General features: G+C 53.9%; 2 protein-coding genes across 14 annotated transcripts; one reads left to right on the plus strand and one right to left on the minus strand.

Annotated features, from left to right (window-relative positions):
• Positions 1 to 1,591: 1,591 nt before the first annotated feature.
• LOC105497116 (cytosolic thiouridylase subunit 1) lies at positions 1,592 to 16,149 on the minus strand. Of its 4 annotated transcripts, none has more exons than XR_011617814.1 (4): positions 16,030 to 16,149; positions 11,740 to 12,268; positions 6,227 to 6,831; positions 1,592 to 5,807 (listed from the first exon to the last, which is right to left on the minus strand). XR_011617814.1 is itself a non-coding variant. In XM_071087592.1 (4 exons), the coding sequence occupies exons 2-3, from the start codon at positions 12,245 to 12,247 to the stop codon at positions 6,293 to 6,295; spliced, it is 1,047 nt and encodes a 348-aa protein (XP_070943693.1). In that variant the 5' UTR covers positions 12,248 to 12,268; positions 16,030 to 16,148; the 3' UTR covers positions 1,592 to 5,807; positions 6,273 to 6,292. The 4 variants fall into 4 exon arrangements, 2 of the variants coding, with proteins under 2 accessions (XP_070943693.1, XP_011766178.2); XR_011617813.1 differs by having other exon boundaries at positions 6,239 to 6,831; positions 16,030 to 16,148; XM_071087592.1 differs by having other exon boundaries at positions 6,273 to 6,831; positions 16,030 to 16,148.
• Positions 16,150 to 18,651: 2,502 nt separating this feature from the next.
• On the plus strand, positions 18,652 to 26,846 carry LOC105497117 (sialic acid binding Ig like lectin 9). Of its 10 annotated transcripts, XM_011767879.2 has the most exons (8): positions 18,652 to 18,784; positions 19,804 to 21,320; positions 21,523 to 21,801; positions 22,005 to 22,052; positions 22,892 to 23,149; positions 23,810 to 23,897; positions 24,269 to 24,365; positions 26,047 to 26,846. In XM_011767879.2, the coding sequence occupies exons 2-8, from the start codon at positions 20,885 to 20,887 to the stop codon at positions 26,233 to 26,235; spliced, it is 1,395 nt and encodes a 464-aa protein (XP_011766181.2). In that variant the 5' UTR covers positions 18,652 to 18,784; positions 19,804 to 20,884; the 3' UTR covers positions 26,236 to 26,846. The 10 variants fall into 10 exon arrangements, with proteins under 10 accessions (XP_011766181.2, XP_024653444.2, XP_024653445.2 ...); XM_024797673.2 differs by lacking the exon at positions 18,652 to 18,784 and having other exon boundaries at positions 19,687 to 21,320; positions 22,928 to 23,149; XM_024797674.2 differs by lacking the exons at positions 18,652 to 18,784; positions 26,047 to 26,846 and adding an exon at positions 24,655 to 25,546 and having other exon boundaries at positions 19,688 to 21,320.
• Positions 26,847 to 27,155: the final 309 nt, after the last annotated feature.

A 27,155-nucleotide genomic window follows, 5' to 3' on the forward strand; every position in this document is an offset into this window, starting at 1 on the left:
GAACTGAGGCTTCGCGAGGGCAGGGACCTTGTTTATCTTGTTATTGAATCCCTGGTGCCACGTCTGCTGCCTGGTATGTGGCAGGGGCTCTATGAAAACAGGCTGAAGGAGGAAGATGATCTCAGAGCCTGTTTGGAATCTCTGCTTTTCTCCAGAATCTCTGCCCTCAATGTTCCCATCTCCTCAGACCTGACAGTGATCTCCAGTGACTCAGCCCCCGGAGAGCACACAGGTGGAAGATGGGGAAGCCGGTCTTTCCGAGACTGGGCTCCACATCCCTGCAGCAGGGAGAATGCTTCGGACCCGATGGGATGAGACGCTGGTGCTTCGCTCCACTGCCACCTTCAGCTGTGTTTATGTAGGGGCTGTGTTTGCCGAGAACACAGGCCACGGCAAAAGTCCCTTTGTCCCCATGAAGACTGGGGCCTCCTGTTTAGCTAAAGGACCGTCTGTGTTCACTTGGGCCTCCAGCCTCAGCAGCTCCCTGCCCCTGCCCTCCATATTTACTAAACCTTCCTCCTTCAGCAAAAGAATCTCCCGGGTTTACCATGGCCACTGGCATACGTGGCGAACATCTTTTTGTTGTTGTTGTTTTTGTTCAGCCTGCTTGGGAGAAACGTCTCTTGGATTTACACTGCCTTTGAGTCCACGTAACTCTCCGCATTCAGTAGGGTTCCCAGCTCTTGGTGAGGACTTCTTAAATAGCCCTCACATCCGTTCTCACCATCCTGACACCCTTGCCACTGCCCCAGTTTTGGCTACCAAATCCATTCCCAGACCTTTGTCCCAGCCCTCTCCCTGACCTCCTGGCTCAGAATCTTCCCTACTCCAGTCCTTCCTGGACATGGCCCCAGAGGGATCTTTCTGACACCCAGAGCCGGCCCTGTCTGCTCTAACCCTCCCCAGGGCCCCATCCCGGCCAGAAGAATTCCAGTGCTTTATGGAGGGCTGGCCACCCCCTCCACCACCCTGCACGAGGAGGAGCGGCAAAGCCTCACAGGGACTCGGGGCTCCCATGCCTGCAGGCCTGTGTGCCTGCCGTTCTCTCTGCCTTGCACGTTTGTCCCCATCTCGCCTTTCCTGTGCTCATTCTTACTCATCTCCAGCTCCCGGTTTAAACATTACCTCTTTCAGGAAGCATTCCATGACGCACCACGCTGAGTTAGAAGCCCCACCTTGGGCCTCCCCTGTGTTCCTCCTAAGCCCCACCGTGGCACGTATCCCTCTGGGTCTTGACTTGCCAGTGTCCCTGCCCGCCTCTGCTGCCAGACAGGGAGCCCATTGAGGGCAGGGACCAGGGCTGACTCAGCTGCATTGCCCCACCGCCCTGCGCAGGGCCCGCCAGCTCCAAGGAGGTGTCAGGAAATGTTTGCTGCGTGAATAAAGGGGTGATCAGTATCCCTCCTTTGCCCAAATATCCTCCATGGCTTCTGCATTGCTCAGAACCAAAGGCCAGGCCAAAGTCGCCTCTCCCTCTCACCTCTCTCCTCCACCTGCCCCCTCTGCTTTTTCCCTCAATCTCAGAGTTTGCACTTGCTGTTTCCTGCCAGGAGCACTTTCCCCCGAGACCCCCCACCCCCGTGCTCTCTGCCTCACCCTACACCTTTCCCTGAATATCTCCTCCTTGAAGCCTCCCCTGTCCCTCCTACTTAAATAGAAGTCATTATCACCATCTAACATACTACATATTTGACTTATTTTTCTGAGTGTTTTTTGGTCTCTCCCTTCAGGGCATGATTTTGGTCTGTTCACTGCTGTCACAAATCACATGCTCAAAAAGTATTTGTTGAGTGGATGACACAGGGGTCTTGAGGTCAAGGAGTGTCCGGTGTTTATACGGGGCCTTAAATCTCTGCCAACCTGTCTCTCACCCTTGAGGACTGGCTCAGAGACCAACGGACAGGTGGCCGGAGACACCTGAGCTCCCAGTCTGGGCAGGGGAAGGGGAGACCTGGCTTTGCTGTCAATGACCACCGGCTGCACAGGTGAGGTCACAGCGACCTCTTGTGGCCAGAGACGAAAAGAACACCTTCCCCCAGCATTTTTATTTTCATTTATCTATTTATTTATCTATTTATTTATTTATTTAGAGACGGAGTCTTGCTGTCGCCCAGGCTGGAGTGCAGTGGCGCCATCTCGGCTCACTGCAAGCTCCACCTCCCGGGTTCACGCCATTCTCCTCCCTCAGCCTCCGGAGTAGCTGGGACTACAGGCGCCCACCACCACACCGGCTAATTTTTTGTATTTTTAGTAAAGACGGGGTTTCAGCGTGTTAGCCAGGATGGTCTCAATCTCCTGACCTCATGATTCTCCCGCCTGGGGCTCCCAAAGTGCTGGGATTACAGGCGTGAGCCACTGCGCCTGACTATTTTTATTTTGTTTTGTTTTGTTTTATTTTTTGAGACGGAGCCTGGCTCTGTCGCCCAGGCTGGAGTGCAGTGGCCAGATCTCCAGATCATGGTTCACTGCAACCTCCGCCTCCAGGGCTCAAGCCTCAGCCTCCTGGGTGACTGGGATTACAGGCATCCGCCAGCCCGCCTGGCTAATTTTTTGTATTTTTTTGTATTTTTAGTAAAGGCAGGGTTCCACCTCGAACTCCTGACCTCAAGTGATCTGCCTGCTTCAGCTCCCAAAGTGCTGGGATTTCAGGTGTTAGCCACCGCATCCAGTACCCCAGCTCTTCAGTGTAACCCATAAGCAAGGCTGCAAGCCCAGGCTAAGAGGGATGGCAAGCACTCACTAAATGCCAGGCGCTCTTCTAAGCACTGGTATGTATTCATTAACAATAACCACAGGGCAGAAGTACCATTCCTCCCCACACTGTACAGCCGAGGAACCTGCTCAAGGTCACACAGTTCGCCCGGCAGAGCTTGACTCTGAACTCAGGCAGTCTGGGTCTAAGAAGCACATTGCAAACCTGCGCAGTCCAGTGGGGCGCCCACGAGTCCCATGTGGCGGCTGAACTGTGGGGAGTCTGGATTGAGATGGGTTGGAAGTGTAATATACAAACTGAATTTCGAACACTCTATATGAAAAAACATGTATAAAACATCTCGCGGCTGGGCATGGTGGCTCAAGCCTGTAATCCCAGCACTTTGGGAGGCCGAGGCGGGTGGATCACAAGGTCAGGAGATGGAGACCATCCTGGCTAACACGGTGAAACTCCATCTCTACTAAAAATACAAAAAATTAACCGGGTGTGGTGGCGGACGCCTGTAGTCCCAGCTGCTCGGGAGGCTGAGGGAGGAGAACGGTGTGAACTCGGGAGGCGGAGCTTGCCGAGATTACACGAAGATTAGGCCACTGCACTCCAGCCTGGGCGACAGAGCCAGACTCCATCTCAAACAAAACAAAACAAAACTCACTTAAGTTTTAACATACTGATTATATATTAAAATTATAATTTTTGTATAAGTGGGTCAAATAAATTTATTTAAATGTCACTTGTGTCCCTTCTCTAAAAATACGGCTATGAGAAGATTTTAAATTATACATACGGTTTGCATTTTCAATTGGAGAGTGCCTTAAACCACAAAAGAAATCTAACCCACTGCCCACCCCCCCATGCAGGGGGAGAAACTCCGACGAACAGAAGGGAAGCGGTCCCTTGGCCAAAGCCACATGGTAAATCCCTGGCACATCAGCAATAGGAACCTAGGTCCCCTGGCTTCCAGCAGGCAGCCCAGCCAAAGTGTCCAGAGCCCCAGCTCCTTTGCTGATTTGCTGCAGTGTGGCCCCGGGCAACTTACTTCACCTCTCTGGGTTGTAAGTTCATCCTTCATAAAATTGGTGCTGAAGGAACCAACCCAAATGCCCATCAATCAATGAGTGGATAAAGAAACTGTGGTATATATATATATATATATACGATGGAATACTACTCGGCCATACAAAGGAATGAATTAACAGCATTTGCAATGACCAGTATGAGATTGGAGACTATTACTCTAAGTGAAGTAACTCAGGAATGGAAAACCAAACATCCTATGTTCTCACTGATATGTGGGAACTAAGCTATGAGGATGCAAAGGCATAAGAATGATACAGTGGACTTCGGGGATTTGGGGGGAAGAGTGGGAGGGGGACGAGGGATAAAAGACAAAAAATACGGTGCAGTGTGTACTGCTCAGGTGATTGGTGCACCAGGATCTCACAAATCACCACTAAAGAAATTATTCATGCAAACAAATACCACCTGTACCCCAATAACTTATGGAAAAATAAAATATTAAAAAATGAAAAATAAACTTTTTCCTTCTACTTACCAGTTAAAAAAACATTGTTGCTGAAAACCCATTCCTCATGTCACTGAGCTAATGAGGAAGGTAGGCACACTTGGCACCAGGACTGGCACACAAGCGTCATTCTATGCAATTGATCTTGATCATCTTGCACCCCCTACAGCTCATTCTCCTCACAGCAGTTGGAGTAACTTTTAGGAAATGGAAATTAGACACACTGCTGGAACCAAAGCCCTCCAAAGACCTGCCATCACTCCTAAAACACAAGTCTTTCTTGCCAACAGAAGACCATCCCTGCTTACCAGCTCATTTCATCTCTTGCTATTCTCCTCCTCACCCACTCTGTTCCCGCCACAGTGGACGTGCTGTTCCCTGCACTTGCAAGCTGATTCCCACCTCTGGGCTTTTGCACTGGCAGTTCCCTCCACCAGGAAAGCTCTTCCCCCAAATGGCTCAAAGCTTGGTTCTTTTGCTTCTGCAGGTCTGTGCATAACGTCACGTCCTCTAAGGCCCTTCCTTCCCTGACCCCTATGGCTACGAGCTCTTTCTGTCTCTCATCATTTTTTTTTATTTGTAGCATTCATCACTATCTGACATTACATATTGATGTGCTTACTGTCCATTTCCCCCAGACTGAACTTCATGAGGGCAGGGACTTGTCTCCTGCTCACTGCCGTGTTCCTAGAACCCAGAGGAGTGCCTGATGCAAAGGAGGTGCTCATACACATGTGTTGAGTGAATCCCTGCCCTCCAGCCCAAGTCTGGGTGGCCACACAGTGAGGACAGGACTGAGAAGCAGGGGTTTGGGAGAATACCAAGCCCAGGGTTGGGAGGTGGGAGAAGAGAATTGAGAAGCCTTCCAGGAGGACCCTGGAGGATCTGAGCAGAGCGATGGGAAGAAGGGGCATTTCTGACAAGAAGCCAGCCCAACAAGTCCTGGAGGTGGGACAGAGAGCACCATCTCCCTAGGAAGCTTGAGATTCTCACAATCTCCCCATACCTACAGGACAGCAACCCTGAAGCCCAGCGCCCCCTGGTGGGCAGACAGTAACACGAACGACCAAGTCCAAGTGGTCACCATTTATTGAGCACCTCAACTTCTCTGATCTTCCGCTTCCTCCCAATGGTGCCTTGATGCGGGGAGATGGGGCGGGGGGCGCGGGGCAAGGGGGCTGACTCCATTTTCAGAGGAGAAATGGGAGATGAAAGAGGCTAAGTCACCGACAGGCTCACAACCCTGCTTCCAGAGTCCAAGGTTTGGGGAACCCATCCAGCCCCTCCTCACCCGTGACAGAGATACTAGGAAAGATTCGGGAGGGGTGGGGTGGGGGAGGGCCAATTCCACGATCTTCAATCCTCGAGAGCTTTGGAGGGAGCCCTCGGTGTGACCCCTTCCGACTGGGTGTCTTAGGGCCATTTACCACTTCAGGCTATAGCCAGTAAGGCCGTGGTGGAGACGAAATGAAGGTGCAGCGTGCACTGCACACGAAGCGCTGGAAGGGAGGCATCGTGATGGGGGCTGTGAATGGCGTGTGTCCATCAAGTCATGTCACTCTGCTTACCCCACTGTGGGCAAACAGGAAACATCAGGTCAAGACCCTCCTGAGCGCACCCAGAACCAGCAGAGGCACTGGGCAGGAGGCCCCAACCAACCTCCACTCGCTCAGGAATCACAAGGTGTTCAGTCCCCTCCTCCCTGAGACCCAGGAGTCCAAGATCCCAGGTCCTCCTTCCTCAACCACAGATGATGCCTGGGGTCCCTAGCACCACTTCTTCTAGGCCTAGTCCTGGCCCTCTCCTCTCTCAGACCCAGGATGGTCCCCCAGCCCCCTCCTCCCTCAGAGCCAGAAGCCCAACTCGAGAGCCGTCCGCCCTAATTACCCCAAAGTCTGGGGTCCTAGCTTCTTCAGGGTTTCAGGTCAACAGGCCGCCATCTCCTTCCCAACCCCACGTGGAAGGCCCGGTAAGGTAACAGGTTTATTCACAGTGTCATTTACAGGCAGCCCCCACCCGGGGGGGGGGGTCAGATACCGGCGGGAGGCCTGAAGTCGCTAGAAGGTGGGGACGGCCTTGGAGGTGGGGGCCCGGGCCGGATCCCCGGTTGTCCCCGGCATCGCCTCCTCGTCCAGCCCCCGGCGGCCCTTGCCGATGGCCAGGCGGGGCCGGCCGCGGTTCAGGCCGTCCAGTAGTGCGCAGGCCTGGCAGAGCGCGCGACTGGCCAGGGCCCCACAGCGGGAGCAGGCGCCGGGGCGCGGGGTCCGCGCGGCCGGGGCCAGCGCCAGGCGCTCGGCCGAGTGCACGAGGTCCAGCACCGCCGACGGCCGCGCCGCCTCCAGGCGCTTGAGCAGGTCCCGGGCGTGACCACGGAAGGCCTCGGGCGCGTAGACGCACTCCTCGGAGAAGTAGTCGAGGCGGCGGAAGTGCGCGTACAGCACCACCTCCTTCTGCGAGGCGAACTGCAGTGGGCGGCAGCGCGGCAGGGCGCCCCCCTCGCCCGGAGAGCCCAGGCCCCCGCCCCGGGCCAGCCGCCCCGCGTCGCCCCGCAGGAAGTTCATGAGCACGGTCTCCGCCATGTCGTCGGCGTTGTGACCTGGTAGGGAGAGACGGGAGGGGTGAGGTGGGGCGTGGAGGGCGCTGCTGGTCAGGGACCCCCCCCTCCCCGGGGAACCAAGGGTCCACCAGGACCCAGAGAGAGACTGGGAGGAGAGACCCACGGAGACCCAGGCACAGTGTGGCCGCCAGGACCCAGAGAGAGACGGCGAGAGGGAGAGCAAGCCATGGAGACAGACCCCCGAACAACGTGCGACAGCCAGGATCCAGAGACAGGGAGTGGGAGAGAGAGCCATGGAGACCCCTGGGGGACTGTGGGCAACCAGGACCCAGAGAGAGACGCGGAGGGGGAGAGCGAGCCATGGAGACCCCCCCAGGAACCGTGAAGCAGCCAGGTGCAGGCTGGAGGTGGGCACAACAAAAAATCAAAGAGAAACATAAGCTCCCCTGGCGCAACATGGGGGTGCCCTCATGTACCACCCGCCTACTGCATAGTGGACCTTATGCTAGTTGCCCTTTCATATAGGAAGTAAAAGTGCATTATGCTGCTAATAACCTTATCAGCCTCAGTTAAAACCGCAATTCAAACTCTACACAAAAATCAGAATGGCCTTTAAGGCACTTAACCAAGATTCTCAAGAGAGCTGCTGGGGTAGGCAGGCTGCGCTCTCCCCCACGGCCTAGGGAGTCCATGGCCTAATTCTGGGAACCTGTTAGTATGTTTGGTTGCAGGGCAAAGGGGAATTACGGTTGCAAGTTGAACTGGGGCTGCTAATCAGCTGACTTTACAACAGGGACAGTCTGGTGCGTTATCCAGGCGCGCTCAAGGGAATCACAAAGACCCTTAGAGTGGAGGAGGGAGGCTGAAAAGGGAGAGATAGGACCATGGAGACCTTTGAACATAGTGGGCAGCCAGGACCCAGAGAGAGATAGGGAGGGGGAGCCTGAGCTATGGCGCCCCTCTGGGCACCATAGGACAGCCAGGACCCAGAGACTGGGAGAGGGAGACTGGGCCATGGAGACCCCTGGGCACTGTGGTGTAGCCAGGTGGTGGCCGGAGGTGCACACAGCAGGAATCGAGAGGGGAACATACACAAGCTCCCTGGGGAACTTGGGGATACCTCATTTGCCACCCGCCTACTGCATATGGGGGTATGAGGGCAGAAGCAAGGTTAGAGTGACGGAAACGGTGTAAGACTCAACCTATCATCCTTGGCTTTGAAAATGGAGGAAGAGCCGGGCACAGTGGCTCATGCCTGTAATCCCAGCACTTTGAGAGGCCGAGGGAGAATCACCTGAGGCCAGGAGTTCAAGACCAGCCTGGCCAACATGGCAAAACCCCCATCTCTGCTAAAAATACAAAAATTAGCAGGGTATAGTGGCAGGCACCTGTAACCCCAGCTACTCAGGAGGCTGAGGCATGAGAATCTCTTGAACCTGGGAGGCGGAGATTGCAGTGAGCCGAGATCGTGCCACTGCACTCCAGCCTGGGCTCCAGAGCAAGACTCTTTCTCAAAAGAAAAAAAGAAAAGAAAAGAAAATAGAGGAAGGGGCCAGCCAGGAATGTGGGCAGCCTCTGGAAGCTGGAAAAGGCAAGAAAATGGACCCCCTTGCCCCAGAGCCTCCAGGAGAAACGCAGCACTGTTGACATTTTGATTTTAGCCTGGCGAGACTTCCCAGACTTCTGATTTCCAGAACTACAAGATAATAAATCTGTGTTGTTTAAAGCTGTGAAATTTGAAGTAATTTGTTACAGCAGCCAGAGAAAACAAATGATTCTTGACACAGAGCCTCTGACAACACAGACTGTAGTTTTTTATGTTTTTTTTTTTCATTTTGTTTTATTGTGTGTGTGTCTGTGTTTGAGACAGGGTGTCGCTTTAGTGCCCAGGCTGGAGTACAGTGGCACGATCTCAGCTCACTGCAACCTGCATCTCTAGGGCTTAAGTGATCCCCACTCCTCAGCCTCCAGAGTAGCTGGGACCACAGATGTGTGCCACTCTGCCCAGCTAATTTTTGTATTTCTGTATAGATGCAGTTTCTCCATATGTTGGCCAGGCTGGTCTTGAACTCCTGAGCTCAAGTGATCCACCTGCCTCGGCCTCCCAAAGTGGCTGGGATTACTGGCATGAGCCACCACCCCTGTAATAACTGCAGTGTTTTTGTGTTATCTTTGTTTAGAAATAACAGTGAGAAAAAAAAAATAAAAATAAAAAAATAATTTAAAAAAAAAGAAATAACAGTGAGAAATATGGTCACCATGAAGTTGAAGCTATACTTGTTCTGTGTCTTGTCAAGTTGTACTTGAGTCTGTATCAGTGGTTCTCAATCTAGGATGATTCTGCCCTCCTTCCCTCCTCCAGAGACATTTGACAATGGCTGGAGACATTTCTGGTTGTCAGGTTGGGGGTGGGGCACTACTATTAAATAGCATCTAGTCGGTAGAGGTCAGGGATGCTGCTAAAATCCTATAACGCAGAGGACAGCTCCCTAACGACAAATTATCTGGCCCCAAATATCAATAGGGCCGAAGTTGAGAGGCCCTGGTCTATATGGTAAAAATCCCCCAAGAACCTGGCTCTAATTGTGTTTGTAGTAATGGTTACCTTCCAAAGACCTGCCGAGCCCTGTGACCTTGAGATCAGGCATGTTTGCAAACGACATCTGGTTAAATGTTTATTGATTTAAAGTTGTAAACCACATTAACTAGGGGAGACTGGATTTGCTCCACACCTTGTCATTACAAACCTACCTAAGAGCTCCCGATTTTGTAATAATTATTACAACAATTATTATACTATGCCTTTGAAAATGGAGTACGTAAACAAAGGGTAAAAATCACCTTTCAAGTTAGGGATTTTTCTGGAAGCCTTCATTACTTTTAGAAGTACAATTATTCTATCAAATTAACTTTAAAACCCGAGACAGTCTCTCATTCTCTTTTTCTTGCTCTGTCACTCAGGCTAGTGCGATCTCAGTGGTGCGATCTCAGCTCACTGCAACCTCCGCCTCCCGGGTTCAAGCAATTCTCCTGCCTCAGCCTCCCAAGTAGCTGGGATTACAGGCACCTGCCACCACGCTTGGCTAAATTTCGTAGTGTTAGTAGAGATGGGGGTTCACCATGTTGGCCAGGCTGGTCTCGAACTCTTGACTTTGTGTTCCACCTGCCTCAGCCTCCCAAAGTGCTGGGATTATAGGTGTGAGCCACTGCGCCCGGCTCAAGCGTTTCATTCTTTCCATACACTGCCTGTTCTTGTATGGAAAGGATTATTCTTCCCATTTTCAATCACAGAGATCTAGGGATTTCTCCAAAGTTACTCAGTAAGGAAAGGGCCACACCAGTGAATGAAGCTCAGTAAGCCTTCCCCAGAGCCAGTGACCCTAGCACGGTGGCAGACAACAGACTCAGAACTACTTTTGCCTTCCTATCCTTTGAGTGTGCTGATTCTCTCCAGCTATCATCTCTCACCCCCATGACCGCAGCTGGCTTCCCACTGACTGGTCTCCTTGCCTTTGTCCCTGCCCCTCCAACCCAGGTTCCTCACCATGGTATGGGTGCGCTTTTCAAAGTGAAGCTCTCTTCATGTCACTTTTACTGGTTCCACCACAGCCTACAGGGTAAGGCCTGACCTCTTCCACCTCTCCAGCCTCCCCTGCCCTTGCTTTCTGGGCTCCAGCCACACTGGACTTCTTAGGGCAGCCCAGATTGGCTTTTCACAGACCAATAACCTCTCCCCAATTCTTACCCCCTTAACCTCTTCACTGTGAGCCTTCAGATTTCAAAATAGTTCCTTGACCCCACTCCTTCCATGCCATAGGATTCTCTGTGTGTACACATAGTCCATAACATGTCCAAGCATGGTCAATAACATGTATAGTGTTTATAATCTTGTACCCGATAACCATGCAAAGGTAGAAACTTGTGCATAACTGTATTCTCAGCCCTAGCCCAACAACGATGATGATAATAGCATGTATAAAATGTGTAATCTATATGATATCATACAGGTTATGTAACATAACTATAATATAGATAACATTATACTTCTACTGACTCATCTAATTGTCATAACAAGTTTATGAGCTGGGTACCATTCATAGTCCTGTTTTAGGGATGGGGTGAACAGAAGTACAGGGTGGTTAGAACTTTGGTATGGCCACAGTTGGGATCCGGCATGTCGCAGAAACTTAGCATCTGTTTGTTGAAGGAATGGATGAAAGAGACAGAATAAAAAGTTTGGGAGGCCGAGGCGGGTAGATCATAAGGTCAGGAGATCGAGATCATCCTGGCTAACACGGTGAAACCCCATCTCTACTAAAAATACAAAAAATTAGCCGGGCATGGTGGCAGGCGCCTGTAGCTCCAGCTAACCGGGAGGCTAAGCCAGGAGAATGGCGTGAATCCGGGAGGCGGAGCTTGTAGTGAGATCGCTCCACTACACTCCAGCTGGGGAGTCGGAGCGAGACTGTCTCAAAAAAAAAAAAAAAAGTATCAAAGAGGAAAGGCCAACCAAGAAAAGGAATTGAGAGATGGAGATACTTTTTAGAGACACAGCTGGATTCTGAAAGGTGGGCCGTTAGAGATCAAGCATGTTAGAAACACTTAAAAATAAATAAAGAACCAGAGATCTAATCTCCAGAGACTTTCACCTCCCACCCCTTTGGCAATCTGTGGAGACCAAGACGGTGGCCAAGACCCAAAAGCCTTTGTGATCACTGCCTGACGCCTCTGTCTCCCCAGCATCTTGAACCTTCAAAGGTCCCCAGCCCCAAACTGGAGCATGTGCACTTCCGCATCTCCTTACAGGGATCCTCGGGTTAAGCCACCAGGGTCTCCTCGCCCGCTTCTGGAGCATGCGCCTGAGTCCCCTTTCAGGCCCCGCCTCCTCGCCCGTGCATGCGCCCCACTGCCTCCGAGAGTGCCGCTCTGCGCCACGCCTGTACTCACCTGTCACGATGTGCGTGGCTCCCACGCGGCGCGCCCCTTCCTCCAGCGCCCGGCGCCGCAGCACTCCACAGAAGGTGCAGCAGGAGCGGCTGCGGCCGGAGCCGGCTGTGCTGCGGGCCACGGCGTCCATCGTCCAGCCCCCGAAGAGGTCTTCGTAGGCCACCACCGTGAGCGGCAGCTCCCAACGCGCCGCCTGGCGCCGCACGGCCGCCAGCGCCGCGTCCCGGTAGCCACCGATGCCCTCGTCGACGGCCACGAGCTGCAGTGAGATGCCCAGGCGCGGTGTCAGCGCACGCAGCACGTGCGCCAGCACGGTGGAGTCCTTGCCGCCCGAGGCGCCCACCGCCACCACCGCGCCCGGCGGCAGCAGGCGGCCGGCGAGCACCGTGTGCAGCACCTCGGCCTCGAAGGCGGCGCAGAAGCAGGCACCGCACAGCGCTTGGCCCGAGCGCGGACGGCGGAGGGCGGCGCGTGAGGCATGGCAGGAGGCGCACGGCGGGGCGGGCATTGCGGGAGGGGTCGGCTTCTCCTAGACAGGGAGAGAGAGGAGGTGGGTTACACGTGGATTCCGGATTGCAGGGTCCTTGCCTTCGGGGAGATTGGCTGGATTGCACCTCTGCCCGGAATAGACCAGGGAGACGCGTGCGGGAGTGGGGTAGCTTCTTCTAGCGCTGGGGACAGAATGGTTATAATCAGGTCCTACTGTAAGGAAGCCACTGCCTTAGGGAAGGCTTCTTGGATTGTGCCCATTATGCACGAAGAGAAGTAGCTTAAGCTGGCTTCATGGGTAAAGAGAGGGAGCGACGAGCAGGTTATACCCAGGATTAGGTTGTATCCTGTCCAGAGGGATGAGGGTGTATATTAAGGACCATTTGTCACAACCTCCAGGGAGGCCACCCTTGTTACAGCCCTGATCAGAAGGACAAGGTAGATATCATTGGCCTGGGCCACCAGGGCTGTTAAGAGCGCTTGGGAGGTGAGGGGTTTATAACTGTAAGGGCAGAGAGAGGCCAGGGGACTGAAGCTGTATTCAGGGGGAGGTGGAAAACAGGAAAGGCCAATTGATTTCGCTTTGTAGGATGGGATACGCTCTCCAGGAATGGGTTCTGATTGCATCCTATGAAAGGCAGGGTGATCACCTTCTCCAGGGAACACATAGGCAGCCTGGATCACACCTCTCGGGAGACCAGCTGGGGCTGCACCCGTTTTGAGGGTGAGAGAATGTGTGGGCCTCCAAGATTGAACTCAACTCTGCTCTGGTATCAGAATCCCCCACAAGCTTCTGTGGCCTCATTAAGACATGGATCGGCCCATCTTTGACCTTCATCTGTTATCTTTCCTACCTCATCCTTCCCCACCCAGCCAAGACTCCAACCCTTCAGTCAAATCTTGGTCCTGCCTGCCTGGTGAACCCATAAAAACTCCCCAGGCTCAGTTCCCCTCCCCAAGCCACCCTCACCTCCAGCCTGGACTGCTGCAGTCACCTCCTTGCCATTCAGAGCAGGCCACGCTGCTTCTAGGATTTACCACAATGGGTGGAATTATTTTATGTGACTATATATTTACCATCTCTAACTTCTATGAGGACAGAGACCAGTGCGGCTCAGATGTCTAATAGGCATCTCAAAACCCAAATTCCTGATTCCTCTAACCTAACGGGCTTCTCCTGGAGTACAGGGCAGCTCCATCCTTCCAGCTGCTCAGGCCAGAAGCTTTGAGGTCCAGGACCCTGGACTGCTCTTCCTCTCACTACACTTGTCATGCTCCCAGTGGGTGGCACCAAATTGCAAGGCTAAGTCCACACCTTTTCAAACTCCAGGTACCTAAAGGAAATTTAGCAAATCCTGTTTGAATGTAGCTTCAAAACAGCCAAACACTTACGACCATCTCCACGGCAGCACCCTAGTCTGGTCTGTCTCTCTCCTGGACGGTTGCCTGGGGCTCCTCACAGGTCTCCTACTCCTGCCTCGCCTCCTCTACAAACACTCCTTCACAGAACAGCCAGTGGGATCGTGCCCTGAATCTTCTCAGCATCCTCCTTTGGATCCCATCTCAGTTTAGTATAATAACTGCTAATGGCCGATGAGGCCCTACACGTCTGACTCCTTGTTTCTCTGACCTCCTGTCCTTCAGCCTTTATGGCGTTTACTCTGACACCTGAGGAACGCTCCTCTCCAGATTTTTGCACTGGCTCTCCCCTCTGCCCTGAGTACTCTTCCCTGCCACTGGGCCCAAGAAGCAGCCCTCAGGACCCATCTGCAGTGACCATCAGGCACATCTGTCACAGCTGAGCAGCAACCCTTGGAATCTTTCCTCCCCCCACTTTGACTCATTCATTCTGTGCTCCTGGATTTCCTGCTCAATTCTCTTTTGGGGAGGCCTCTTCATGTCCTTAGGTCCTACCTAGCACCCATCTCTTTCCATTCTTTTTGAGATTTAAATTTTTTTTTTTTTTAATTTTTTGAGATGGAGTCTTGTTCTGTCACCCAGGCTGGAGTGCAGTGACACAATCTCGGCTCACTGCAACCTCTGCCTCCCAGGGTCAAGCGTTTCTCCTGCTTCAGCCTCCCGAGTAGCTGGGACTACAGGCGTGCACCACCATGCCTGGCTAATTTTTTTTTTTTTTTTTTTTAGTAGAGATGGGGTTTCACCATGTTGGCTAGGCTGGTCTTGAAGTCCTGGCCTCAAGTGAGCCACCTGACTCGGCCTCCCAAAGTGCTGAGATTACAGGTGTGAGCCACTGTGCCCAACGTCTTTCCATTCTTGTGAGCGCCTATGAATCATGATATTCAGATGTCCCTCTGGCTGGTCCTCCACATGGCTGCGTCACCTTTCAGATGTTCAGACCCTAAGTGCCCAGACAACCTTCCTCAAAAGGCAGAAACCTGTTCTTGCCCATCTGTTCCCTCTCTTCTGAGAGCAGCCACCACTTTTCATCTAGCACATCTGCAGGACAGGACATAATGTCACCCTGGACTAATCTCTCCTCATCCCCTAAATCTACAGTCACCCAGTCCTGGGGGTCCACGTCCTGAGGAAGGGAGACCCTTGCAGGGGACAAGGCTGCACAAGTGAGCAGAGCCTAATAGGCCATGATGTGGAATTTTAGGTTTATTCAGGAGGAGATGGGAGCCATGGGAGGTTTTTGAAGAGGGAAGAGGTACGATCTGACATGTTTTAAAAGGATTCCTAGACTGGGCAACATAGCGAGACCCCATCTCTAAAAACAATAAACAAATTAGCTGCTCCTGGTGGTGCAGGCCTGTAGTCCCAGCTACTCAGGAGGCCAAAGTAGGAGGATCACTTGAGCCCAGGAGGTCAAGGCTGCAGTGAGCCATGATTGCACCACTGCACTCCAGCTTGGGTGATAGAGTGAGACCTTGTCTCAAATTAAAAAAAAAAAGTGGGATTCATTTGGCTGCTGTGTGGTGAGGACTGTTGTAAGGGAGAAGGACAGAAGGCTGGAGGTCAGCACACTAGACAGGAGTGGTGGCAGTAGAGGTGGGAAGAAATGAAATTTCAGATCTACTTTGAAGGTGGAGCCCATAGGACATGTATAAGACTGATTGGGGACTGGAGCAATGACGAGAGAAAGTGATGAAAGGTAACTTTGAGGTTCTGGTCTGAGCACTGGAGGGATGGTGGGGCCATTTTGTGAGGGGAGAAGACCAGTAATTCCATTTGGACACGTCAGGTTTGATATGCATGTTAAGCGTCTTCCCTCAAAGACTTTATGGACCCCAGTCACTGAGTCGAGCGCCTCCACCAGGGCCCCCAGAACTGCACGTATGCAGCTCCATACGGGCCCTGATCCTGACTAGCTTCACTAGTGACAGGTCTGCCTCTCTGCTTCTTCAAGGCAGGGACAGGGTTGGTCTGGTGCCCTCTCCCCCGCTGCCTTGCGCAGGGTCGGTGCTCAGTAAATATCTGTAGGATCAAGGAATAATAAATGCTCCCAGAAGAGCGGCCGCGGACCCTAGGGATGCCTCTGGATTGCAGCCTTATCAAAAGGACAGATAATGTGTGGCATGGGGGCGGGGACAGGCATATAGGGACATAGGGGCGGGGGCAAGCAGATGGTCTTATCCTGTCTTGGGGAAGGGGGTGGCCCGGTAAGAGACAGGCCGGACCTCAGCGTCCAAAGTGGGAATCCTGGCTACAAGGCCTCAGGGACACAGGCCCTGGGAAATCAGAGGCGTCTTACGCTCGGAGAGACCCCCAACCCTCCCACGGCACCGCAACAAGGAGCCGGGGTCCACATGCTGACCCACCGCAGGAGGAAGTACTCACCCGGGCAGAACTCAGTGCTGGGACGCCCACACTGCCCACCACGCGGAAGCCTGGCACGGAAGTGAGTCAGAGACTACCACTACCATGAGGTCTTGGGGCTTTCTTGCCTAGAACTCCCAGAAGCCCATGCGACAGGGCCGCTGGATGCGCCTGCGGCTCCGGGATCCCGCTTGGCCTACAACTCCCAGAAACATTTGCATTGCTCTTTCAGCTGCTCCCAAAGTACGCTACCCTCTGTTTACTTTCTCCTCCTGCGCGCGGGCGCAGGGAGCTGCGGAGCCGCGTGTACTGTTGTCATGGCAGCGCGCTGTCACCAGCAGGTTGCTGGATGGGCGAAGTAGTTGTATTCTAATTAACTGGTTTTGTGGGATTATTATAGGATTTTAAGGGGATTATAGGGCCTGTGATTTCTGCCCTTTGAGGCGGGGTTGCGGGTGGGAATTGAAGGTGAAACTGCAGGGGCTGGTCGCTAGTGTGAAAGGCGCAGATGGCGCATCCGCAGAGCAGACTTCGAGGATTGGAGCGGAACTCCGCGCGCACGCGTGGGCGGTGGTGTGCTGGAGACCCAGACTCTAAACATCTAAACAGAAGGATCCAAAGATCTTTCTCACCTAACCCAGGAGCCCAGACGCTCAGAGACTCAGGCCCTTGAGACTAAGGGCGTTAAATACGCAGACCCCTGGCACCAAAGCACCTGAGAGAACCAGTAGACCTGGAGACTACCGTCTGCACCCTAGAGACACAGCGACCTGGAGGCCTCCACCCTCCCCACAAGGCCCAAGGGCCTTGAAGTCCCCGGAGACTCAAATGCCGGGGCACAAGGAGTCTAAGGACTCAGATATCTGATATCCTTGAGACCCGGGTCCCCAAACCTAAGTCCTCAAAAAAACTGAGGCTTTGAGCTCTGTCTCGATGCCTCCCCTACTTTCTGCCCCTTGATCCTCGTCTTATGCATGGCGTCTCTCTTCCCCCATTTACCCCATTTGGGATGCAGCACTTCCTGCAAATGTCACCCTTTTCACCCACCACACTCATAAGCCAGTGGGTGCTGTAACTTCACTTCCTGAACAATGTCTCCCATCATGCCCTCCTTGCTTAGTCCCCTCCCCTCCATCGGCATGACCAGGTCCTTTGCTGTCTTTTTTTTTTTTTTTTTTGGAAGATGAAATTTCACTCTTGTCATCTAGGCTGGAGTGCAGTGGCAGGATCTTGGCTCACTGCAACCTCCGCCTCCTGGGTTCAAGTGATTCTCCTGCCTCAGCCTTCCAAGTAGCTGGGATTACAGGCACGTGCCACCATGCCTGGCTAATTTTTGTACCTTTAATAGAGACAGGGTTTCACCATGTTGGTCAGGCTGATCTCAAACTCCTGACCTCAGATGATCCACCCGCCTCGGCCTCCCAAAGTGCTGAGATTACAGATGGGAGCCACTGTACCCAGCCCCTTTGCTGTCTTGATCATTGCTCCATGCCCCTCCCCAGCTTCCTATCTTCCCTCCATGCTGTGCCCCTGACAGCACAAGCCAAGAAAGACCTTCTTGCACTCAGTACTAGCCCCACCCCTTCCTGGCCCACCCCTGAGACTCCTCGGCACCCTCAGTCCAAGCTCCTCAGCTGGTCATGCCCCAACACCTCCACGTCCCCTTGGAAGACCCCAGATATATGTGCAGGTCCCTTCATCTGCCAGGCTGTTTCAGAGCCTTTGCACATCCCTCGTCCTTCATTGTGATGCCCGTCCGTCATGCGTCAATATGACCCACTCCCCCTTCCAATCTCAGTTCAGCCTCCTTCCCTCCAGGGTCTGTCAGCTAGTGTGGACTCTAGGATTTGTGTACACAAGAGCATGAGCCGGGCCAGGCTTGGTGGCTCACGCCTGTAATCCCAGCACTTTGGGACGCTAAGGCGGGCAGATCACGAGGTCAGGAGTTCGAGACCAGCCTGACCAACGTGGTGAAATCCCATCTCTACTAAAAATACAAAAGTTAACCTGGCATGGTGGGACGCGCCTGTAATCCCTGCTACTCAGGAGGCTGAGGCAGGAGAATTGCTTGAACCTGGAAGGCAGAGATCGCAGTGAGCCGAGATCGCGCTACTGCACTCCAGCCTGGGTGACAGAGGAAGACTCGGTCTCAAAAAAAAAACAAAAAAAGCGTGAGTCAAACCGTCGTGTGTCTTCTGTGTAATTCTGAATGTGAGGTAAGGGATAAACTGACCTCTCAGGGCCACCCTTCCTGCTTTCTCTGTTTTTTTCATCCAGCCCCAAAGACACTGAACAATGGCACATCACGGCCTGTCCTGGAGGGAGAGTCCCCGTGGTCTGTGTGGCTGACAGCAGCCCGCCTCCCCACCCTGCCCTGCTGAGCGGGTCCTGAGAGGGAAGAACACCGAATTCCTCCCAGCTCTCAGCACCCGGGGGCCTGGAGCTGCCTCACATAGAGGCTGGGGATGGAGGAGAATTGACCTGTTGGGCTCATCACCCACTGCGATCTCAGCACATTTCCCTGAGCCTCTGAGCAGAGTGAGTTGCAGGACGGGTGCTGGGGCAGGCAGCCTGGTTGGGTGTTTGGGCTGTCACAGGGGTGGAGGCCTGGGAACAGAATCTCATACTCTTCTACCCTTTCCCAGGAAGCCCCTCTGGTTGCAAATGTGTGAGTGAAAAGGCCTCCGGGCCCCCGGTTCTCACCTGATCAGGCGCCCTCATGGGCACCGGCTTCCCTCTCCCACCCCCATGGCCTCACCTGGGGCTACTACTCCAGGTGAGCAGGCCTGCTCTTCTCTAGGGAAGCTGAGGGATTGGCCCCCGAGTTCCAGGTGGGGCTGAGCTGTCCTGTCCTGCCTGAGTTAGAATTGAAGTGGCCGATGCTAATCTGAGGCCCGTGTTGGCTCTGCAGGTGCGCAGGCCTTCAGGGGAGCAGGGCTGAGAGGCCTGACTGAGCACCTCCTGCTCAAGATGGAACTCAGATGTGGACACCCAGCCCTGCGGGACAGATGCAGGACATCACTGTCAGTCATGGCTCAGCCCTTCTGACCACTGAGATGCTGCAACTTCCCCTCTTGGGAGGGAGTGATTGGGCAAACATGGGGGCCTGCAGTACTCCCGGCAACATGCACAGATGATAAAACTACATAGAAAAGCATGGAGACCAGGCCGGGCGCGGTGGCTCACGCCTGTAATCCCAGCACTTTGGGAGGCCGAGACGGGCGGATCACAAGGTCAGGAGATCGAGACCATCCTGGCTAACACAGTGAAACCCCGTCTCTACTGAAAATACAAAAAAACTAGCCAGGCGAGGTGGCGGGCGCCTGTAGTCCCAGCTACTCGGGAGGCCGAGGCAGGAGAATGGCGTGAACCCGGGAGGCGGAGTTTGCAGTGAACCGAGATCGCGCCACTGCACTCCAGCCTGGGTGACTGAGCCAGACTCTGTCTCAAAAAAAAAAAAAAAGAAAGAAAGAAAGAAAAGCCTGGAGACCATTAGCGTTAAAGTGAGGCTGGGGCTCCTTCAGTAGAAAGTGGGGGTGTGGCTGACAGGAAGTGGGGTAACAAAGGGGAGGTGCTGCGGTGTCCCCAGTGTTCTGTTTCTCTAAGCGTTCATGTGTGTAAACCACTGAGATTTGTTTTCTTGGGGGGAAGATATTTTTATCTACATGGCTTATATTTCTCCCAAAACTATTTCTAGAAAACTGACATCGGTCTAAGGAGGCTCCACCACACAGGACACTCCCAGTTCCTCCCAGCCCAGCCACACAATTACAAAAAATCTTCTGTTGAATTCAGGGGCACGTTTCTTCTGTCATGAAATCCTGCCCGTCGCTGAGGGTGGACGCCCCAGGGCTGGTGTCCTCGCTCCACATCTCCTGTTCACCTGGACCCCCGGGAGCAGAGCCTGCAGGAGCAAAGGCCCGGGGCCGGCAGACCCTTCGTGTTCTGGAGTAACCAGGGAAGTGTCGCTGAGCGAGACATCGGTGGTGAAGAAATCCTTCGTGGCGCTGAGAGAGCAGTGAGGAAAGGAGAAGTATCTTCCCTTTTGAAATCTGCCCCTTCCCTTCTGGATTTCCTCCCTTCCAAACCCCACAGTACAACAATCACAGTCTCAGTTTCCCAGACCTCCTGCGAGCCAGGCTCTCCTCTGTGTCCTTGGCATGTATCAACAGGCGAAATCCTCACCTCCACAGCCCCGTGTCCCTCTGCTCGGTCCCCCTGAGACTGAACCCCCGACCTAGGGGAGAGTGACCCCATCCTGCCTGTGCCCCCTGAAGCTCCTGCTATGGACAGCTCAGAAGTCAGGAGCCTCAGTGTCTCCTCTGCACAGTGACTCCTTGGGGACAGTGTCCGGCTCTGCTGTGTTGACCTCATTGTGCAGAAAGGGGGTGCCCACCTCGTACCTGCTGGCAGGGGGAATGAGAGGCTGCCTGCACACCCCACCTGCACCCCTGTCTCTCATGGCCCCGAGTCCCACCTCCGAGCTACACAGACATCCACAGCCTGTGACTCAGGGGTCTGGCCAGATGGGACTCATTTTCACCCTGCAGAAAATGTCACCTAAGGGGAAGAGCATTGAGAGTCAGGCAGGAAGTGGGGTGGGCCCTGCATGGGGTGGGAATCTGGGCGAGCCTGTCTCTTGCTCTGGCCTCAGGGGCCCAGGAGTGAACATGGGGTAGTGGACGGTGGATCTCCCAGGGCTGACCCAGGCCTGACAGTGTCTGTGTGTGAAGTTCCTCCTCTGGGGAGGTCACTGTTCTGACCTCACCCCTGTCTTCCTGTGGGGCCTCCTCTAAGTCTTGAGCTCTCACTTCCTGAGAGAAGAGCCCTGAGGAACAGACGTTCCCTGGCGGCCCTGGCACCTCCAACCCCAGACATGCTGCTGCTGCTGCTGCTGCTGCCCCTGCTCTGGGGGAGGGAGAGGGTGGAGGGACAGAGGAATAACCAGAAGGATTACCCACTGACGATGCAGGAGTCTGTGACGGTGCAGCAGGGCCTGTGTGTCCATGTGCTTTGCTCCTTCTCCTACCCCTGGTATGGCTGGATTTCCTCTGACCCAGTTCATGGCTACTGGTTCCGGGCAGGGGCCCGTACAGACCGGGATGCTCCAGTGGCCACAAACAACCCAGCTCGGGCAGTGCGGGAGGACACTCGGGACCGATTCCACCTCCTTGGAGACCCACAGACCAAGAATTGCACCCTGAGCATCAGAGATGCCAGAAGCAGTGATGCAGGGACGTACTTCTTTCGTGTGGAGAGAGGAAAGACAAAATGGAATTATAAGTATGCCCCGCTCTCTGTGCATGTGACAGGTAAGGCACAGGCTCCAGGACAGGCCACAGGGAAAGGTCATGGGGGCGGCAGGGAAAGGCTGGGATGGGGCCCCTGCCCCGGGAGAGGGCTGAGGGTGAAGTGAGTTGGGCTCAGGGCAGGAGCTGGACCAGAGCCTGAGTTCCCCCCAGGGCTGCACCATGGATCCTCCGTCCTGATCCTGAGTCCCCCTCTCTTCACCAGCCCTGACACACAGGCCCAACATCCTCATCCCAGGAACCCTAGAGTCCGGCTGCCCCCGGAATCTGACCTGCTCTGTGCCCTGGGCCTGTGAGCAGGGGACACCCCCTATGATCTCCTGGATGGGGACCTCCGTGTCTCCCCTGGACCCCTCCACCACCCGCTCCTCGGTGCTCACCCTCATCCCACAGCCCCAGGACCACGGCACCAGCCTCACCTGTCAGGTGACCTTCCCTGGGGCCAGTGTGACCACGAACAAGACCATCCACCTCAACGTGTCCTGTGAGTGCTGGGCCAGGACGCCTGGGTCCCTGATGGGGTGAGCGTCAAGCCTGGACACAGGGTGCTGGGTCCCGGAATCTGGGCTGGTTGTGGGGTCAGGAGGACAATGGCTCTGTCTTCCCTGTTTATGCGGCTCCTGGGGACAGACAGGGCCAGTGTTCCCAGCCCACAGTGATGCGGGTCTCCATATCTTTCTGTCCCAGACCCCCCTCAGAACTTGACCATGACTGTCTTCCAAGGAAATGACACAGGTAGGATGGAGCCCCCTCCCTGGGGCTGGAGGTGCAGGGCCTTCAGGTCAGGATGGGGCTGGGTTATTCCTCAACCTGAACTCACTTTGGGAAACAGAGATGCCCTTGTGGGTGAACTCAGGGCCCCTCTGTGTCCTTAGGCCCCAAGGCCGCCTGTTCCCATCCTCCCATCACCACTCTTGGACCCCCCCACACACACACCTCCCTTCGGCCTCAAACAAGAACAGGGTGGCATTCACACAGCAGGGCCAGGCTCTGAGGTTCCTTCTCATGCATCTGAATATACCTGTTTATTTCCGATAGTTCGGATACAAGTACTTCTGGACAGGTGATAAATGCCCATGGGCAAAAATTCAAATTGCAGAGCAGAGTCTGTCCTCCGATGCCTGCCCCCTACCCAGAACCAGCCACTGTCCATCCAGGCTGCCCTGAGCCTTGGTGTGTGCACCTGGAGGATCAGAGGCGGTTTGGTGTCCGTAGTGAGACGGTCCGCACCCTCCTCTAGGGCTGTGTGTGATTCCGCTGCACGGATGGACTCTGATTTTGTGGCATCTCCTAATGGAAGATCATGGCACTCATTTTATCCTATGGCAGGAACACGGCAATGAACAATCTTGCATCTACTTCCACAGGAATATCTAAGTCTGTGGGTTAAGTTCCTAAAAGCAAAATGTAGCTACGTTATGTGTTCACATTCCCGACAGTGAGTGGTGGAAGTGCATGTGTCTGGAACTTCAGTCTATGTCTGTGTGTCAGTTGCTGTCATCAGTCTCTTTCTGTATCCTTCCTTTTTCTCCAGATCTATGTACTTCTCTGACCCTCTGTCTCTTTTTCTATAGTATCCACAGTCCTGGGAAATGGCTCATCTCTTTCAGTCCCAGAGGGCCCGTCTCTGCGCCTGGTCTGTGCAGTTGACAGCAATCCGCCTGCCAGGCTGAGCCTGAGCTGGAGAGGCCTGACCCTGTGCCCTTCACAGCCCTCAAACCCGGGGGTGCTGGAGCTGCCTCGGGTGCACCTGAGGGATGAAGAGGAGTTCACCTGCAGAGCTCAGAACCTTCTGGGCTCTCAGCAGGTCTCCCTGAACGTCTCCCTGCAGAGTGAGTGCACCGGTGTGCTGGGGAGGGGCTGGAGGAGGAGAATACACCTTCTCCACCCTCAGTGACCACTGAGCGGCCCCCTGACCTTCAGAGAGGAGCTCCGCTCTGGTCTGTGCTCAGCTGTGAGCACTTTCCTGGGACCCACAGCACCACTGTCCTCTTCCTGTCAGGGAAGTGTTGTGGGGTGGGGAGAGGGCAGGTGTGGATCTCAGAGGGGAGAGGATGGGGCCTGGACAGGTGTGTTTAGGGAGACAAGCGCCTCTCTTTGCAGGGCTGAACTGGAGTCACACAACTGAGGTACTTGCCTTGAGCATCAAATTAAAAAAAAAAAGAAAAAGCCCAACAAGTTAGCAATCAAATGAAATAATACTGCAATGCAATCATCTTTTAAAAACAGTACAAATTGAATGCAAAACAAATTCATTGATGGATAAAATATTAACATCGTAAAGAAAAAAAAAAAGGAATGGCTGGCACTTGCATGCCTCACTGGCCTCAGGGAGAGTCTCTCCATGTCTTCCTCTCTCTCATTTCTGTTCTTTGTGTCTGGGAAGGGGAAGTGGAAATAGACGTATAGGACCCTACAGGAAGTGGGAGGAGGAGGAGAAGAGACCCAATTCTCTGTGATATATCACAAAAATAACTCCAATCTGTCAACAGGTAAAGCCACATCGGGACTGACTCAGGGGGCGGTCGGAGCTGGAGCCACAGCCCTGGTCTTCCTGTCCTTCTGCATCATCTTCGTCGTGTGAGCGTGGACCTTAGGAAGGGAGGGAGAGCCCTGGGGGAGGGCGGGCTGGGAGCTGGATCCCTGAAGCCAGAGCTGGAGGGACCCGGATGGGTTAAGAGCTTGGGGCAAGAAGGAGGTCACAGGTGCATGGTGAGAATTCCATGTGGGCCTGTGTTTGAGGAGCTTTGAGTCTGTGGCAAACCTTGGTACCCACTGTCCAGGAGAAGAGTGTCTCTATTCTCAAACTTGGGGTCTCTAAGACAGGACCACTGCTTTCCCACCTCAGTCACCCCTGCAGTCTCTTAATAGGAAACACATGGGGGGTACCTGGTCTGCCCACTGCACCCCGATCTGACCACACTGAAAGGCTGTCTGGTCTCTTCACTCAGAGTGAGGTCCTGCAGGAAGAAATCAGCAAGGCCAGTCGCGGGCGTGGGGGATATGGGCATAGAGGATGCAAACGCTGTCAGGGGCTCAGCCTCTCAGGTGAGTGCTGTGGACTCTCCACAGCCAGCATCCAGCCTGGACACCTCCCACAGGATGACCCCCAGGACTAATCAGCTGGGCACAGCCAAAGTTACCTCCTCTCTGTTCTTCCTTTCTTCTCTGTAGCCCCAAATTCACAATGTTTGGTTGGTTTCCTCCCCTAAGAACAGCTTGCATTGTCCCTACCCCCATCCTGACCCTTCATTGCTGAGGCCTGAGGATCTCTGTCTTTTGCTCCCTCGCTTCCCTGCCTGTCACCTCTCCTTTCCTGACTGGGGGGACTGTCCAGAAGGCATCATCGTCCAGTTCCTCTGCATTTGAACAGCTGTTCCCCGACCCCTCGATACCGTCTAGAGCAGAAGCCAGCAAATATTATCTGTAAGCGACAGATAGAAACTATTTTTGGCTTCATGGGCCACACAGTCTCATTGCAGCTCCTCATATCTGCTGTTGTAGCGAGAAAGAAGCCATATACCCTGTGTAAAGAAATGAATATGGCTGTGTGCCAATAAAACTTTATTCACAAACATAAAGAGTGGGCTGGATATAACTCAAATACTGTAGTTTGACAACCCCTGATCTAGAGTAAAAATCCCAAACTCTATAGCCTGCAGCAGTGCACATTTTGACCTTTTTTTTATTTTTATTTTTTGAGTTGGAGTCTTGCTCTGTCGCCCAGGCTGGAGTGCGGTGGCGTGATCTCTGCTCACTGCAAACTCTGCCTCCCAGGTTCAAGCCATTCTCCTGCCTTAGCCTCCGGAGTGGCTGGGACTACAGGCGCCCACCGCCACGTCTGGCTAATTTTTTGGTATTTATAGTAAAGACAGGGTTTCACCGTGTTAGCCAGGATGGTGTCGATCTCCTGACCTTGTAGTCCGCCCGCCTCAGCCTCCTCAAGTGCTGGGATTACAGGCGTGAGCCACCGTGCCTGGCCACATTCTGACCTTTTAAGCACCTACCTCTCCACTAGGGCAAGAACAAGGGTGAAGTGAGTGAGGCTCTTGCCTCAAGTGCCTTTTTTTTTTTTTTTTTTTTTTTTTGAGACGGAGTCTCACTCTGTCGCCCAGGCTGGAGTGCAGTGGCCGGATCTCAGCTCACTGCAAGCTCCGCCTCCCGGGTTCACGCCATTCTCCTGCCTCAGCCTCCCGAGTAGCTGGTACTACAGGCGCCCGCCACCTCGCCTGGCTAGTTTTTTGTACTTTTTAGTAGAGACGGGGTTTCACCGTGTTAGCCAGGATGGTCTCGATCTCCTGACCTCATGATCCGCCCGTCTCGGCCTCCCAAAGTGCTGGGATTACAGGCTTGAGCCACCGCGCCCGGCCAAGTGCATTTTTTTGTTTGTTTGTTTTTGTTTTTTTGAGATGGAGTCTCGCTCTGTCACCCAGGCTGTAGTGCAGTGGCACAATCTTGGCTCACTGCAACCTCCACCTCCTAGGTTCAAGCGATTCGCCTGCCTCAGTCTCCTGAGTAGCTGAGATTACAGGTGTCCACCACCACACTTGGCTAATTTTGTATTTTTAGTAGAGACAGGGTTTCACCAAGTTGGCCAGGCTGCTCTTGAACTCCTGACCTCAAGCGATCCGCCCGCCTCAGCCTCGTAAAGTGCTGGGATTACAGGCGTGAGTCACTGCGCCCAGCCTCTCTGTTCTGCTCTGACTCCCTTCTCTCTCCCATGTCTCAGGGGTCACTGACTGAACCCTGGGCAGAAGACAGTCCCCCAGACCAGCCTCCCCCAGCTTCTGCCCGCTCCTCAGTGGGGGAAGAAGAGCTCCAGTATGCATCCCTCAGCTTCCAGACGGTGAAGCCTCGGGACTTGCAGGGACAGGAGGCCACTAACACCGAGTACTCGGAGATCAAGATCCACAAATGAGAAACTGCAGAGACTCAGCCTGATTGAGCGATCACAGCCCCTCCAGGCAAGGGAGAAGTCAGAGGCTGGTTCTTGTAGAATTAACAGCCCTCAAAGTGATGAGCTAGGCACGTAGTGAAAAGCACACAGGCTTTGGAGTCAAAGTATCGCCAGCCTGAATCCACAATGTGCCGTCCTTTTTATTTTTTTGACTAAAAGACAGACAAATTCCTACCTCTCTGTACCTTGGTTTCCTGCTCTGGAAAACAGGAGTGAGAAGCCCTACTTGCAAGGTTGTGGTGATCATTCCAGGAGCCACATCCCATCAGAGCTCCTGGCACAGGTGTATGCTGAGCATTGATGAATCGCTGTGCTTTGAACACAAAGGTCCTGCTGGGAACCTCTCCTGATTCTGGTGGCAACTGGTACCTATATGTCTGTGTCACTTGCCTGCAAAATAGTGATTCTGCAATTTTCCAGGAAAGGACCTCAGCCTGCAAATCAGGTCTGGGTAGCATCTGGATCCTGCCCACCTCTTCGGCCTCATCTCCCCTCCTTGTGACTGCTAGGCCTCCTTGCTCTCTGTAGTCTACGTATTGTGCACAGTCCAGTGGGAGTCTTTTTTTTTTTTTTTTTTTGAGACGGAGTCTCGCTCTGTCGCCCAGGCTGGAGTGCAGTGGCGCGATCTCGGCTCACTGCAAGCTCCGCCTCCCGGGTTCACGCCATTCTCCTGCCTCAGCCTCCCGAGTAGCTGGGACTACAGGCGCCCACAACCGCGCCCGGCTAATTTTTTGTATTTTTAGTAGAGACGGGGTTTTACCGTGGTCTCGATCTCCTGACCTTGTGATCCGCCCGCCTCGGCCTCCCAAAGTGTTGGGATTACAGGCGTGAGCCACCGCGCCCGGCCCAGTGGGAGTCCTTAGGACACACTGAGCTCTCTC

This window comes from Macaca nemestrina, chromosome 20 (assembly GCF_043159975.1).
Source record: "Macaca nemestrina isolate mMacNem1 chromosome 20, mMacNem.hap1, whole genome shotgun sequence".
Taxonomy (NCBI): Eukaryota; Metazoa; Chordata; class Mammalia; order Primates; family Cercopithecidae; genus Macaca; species Macaca nemestrina.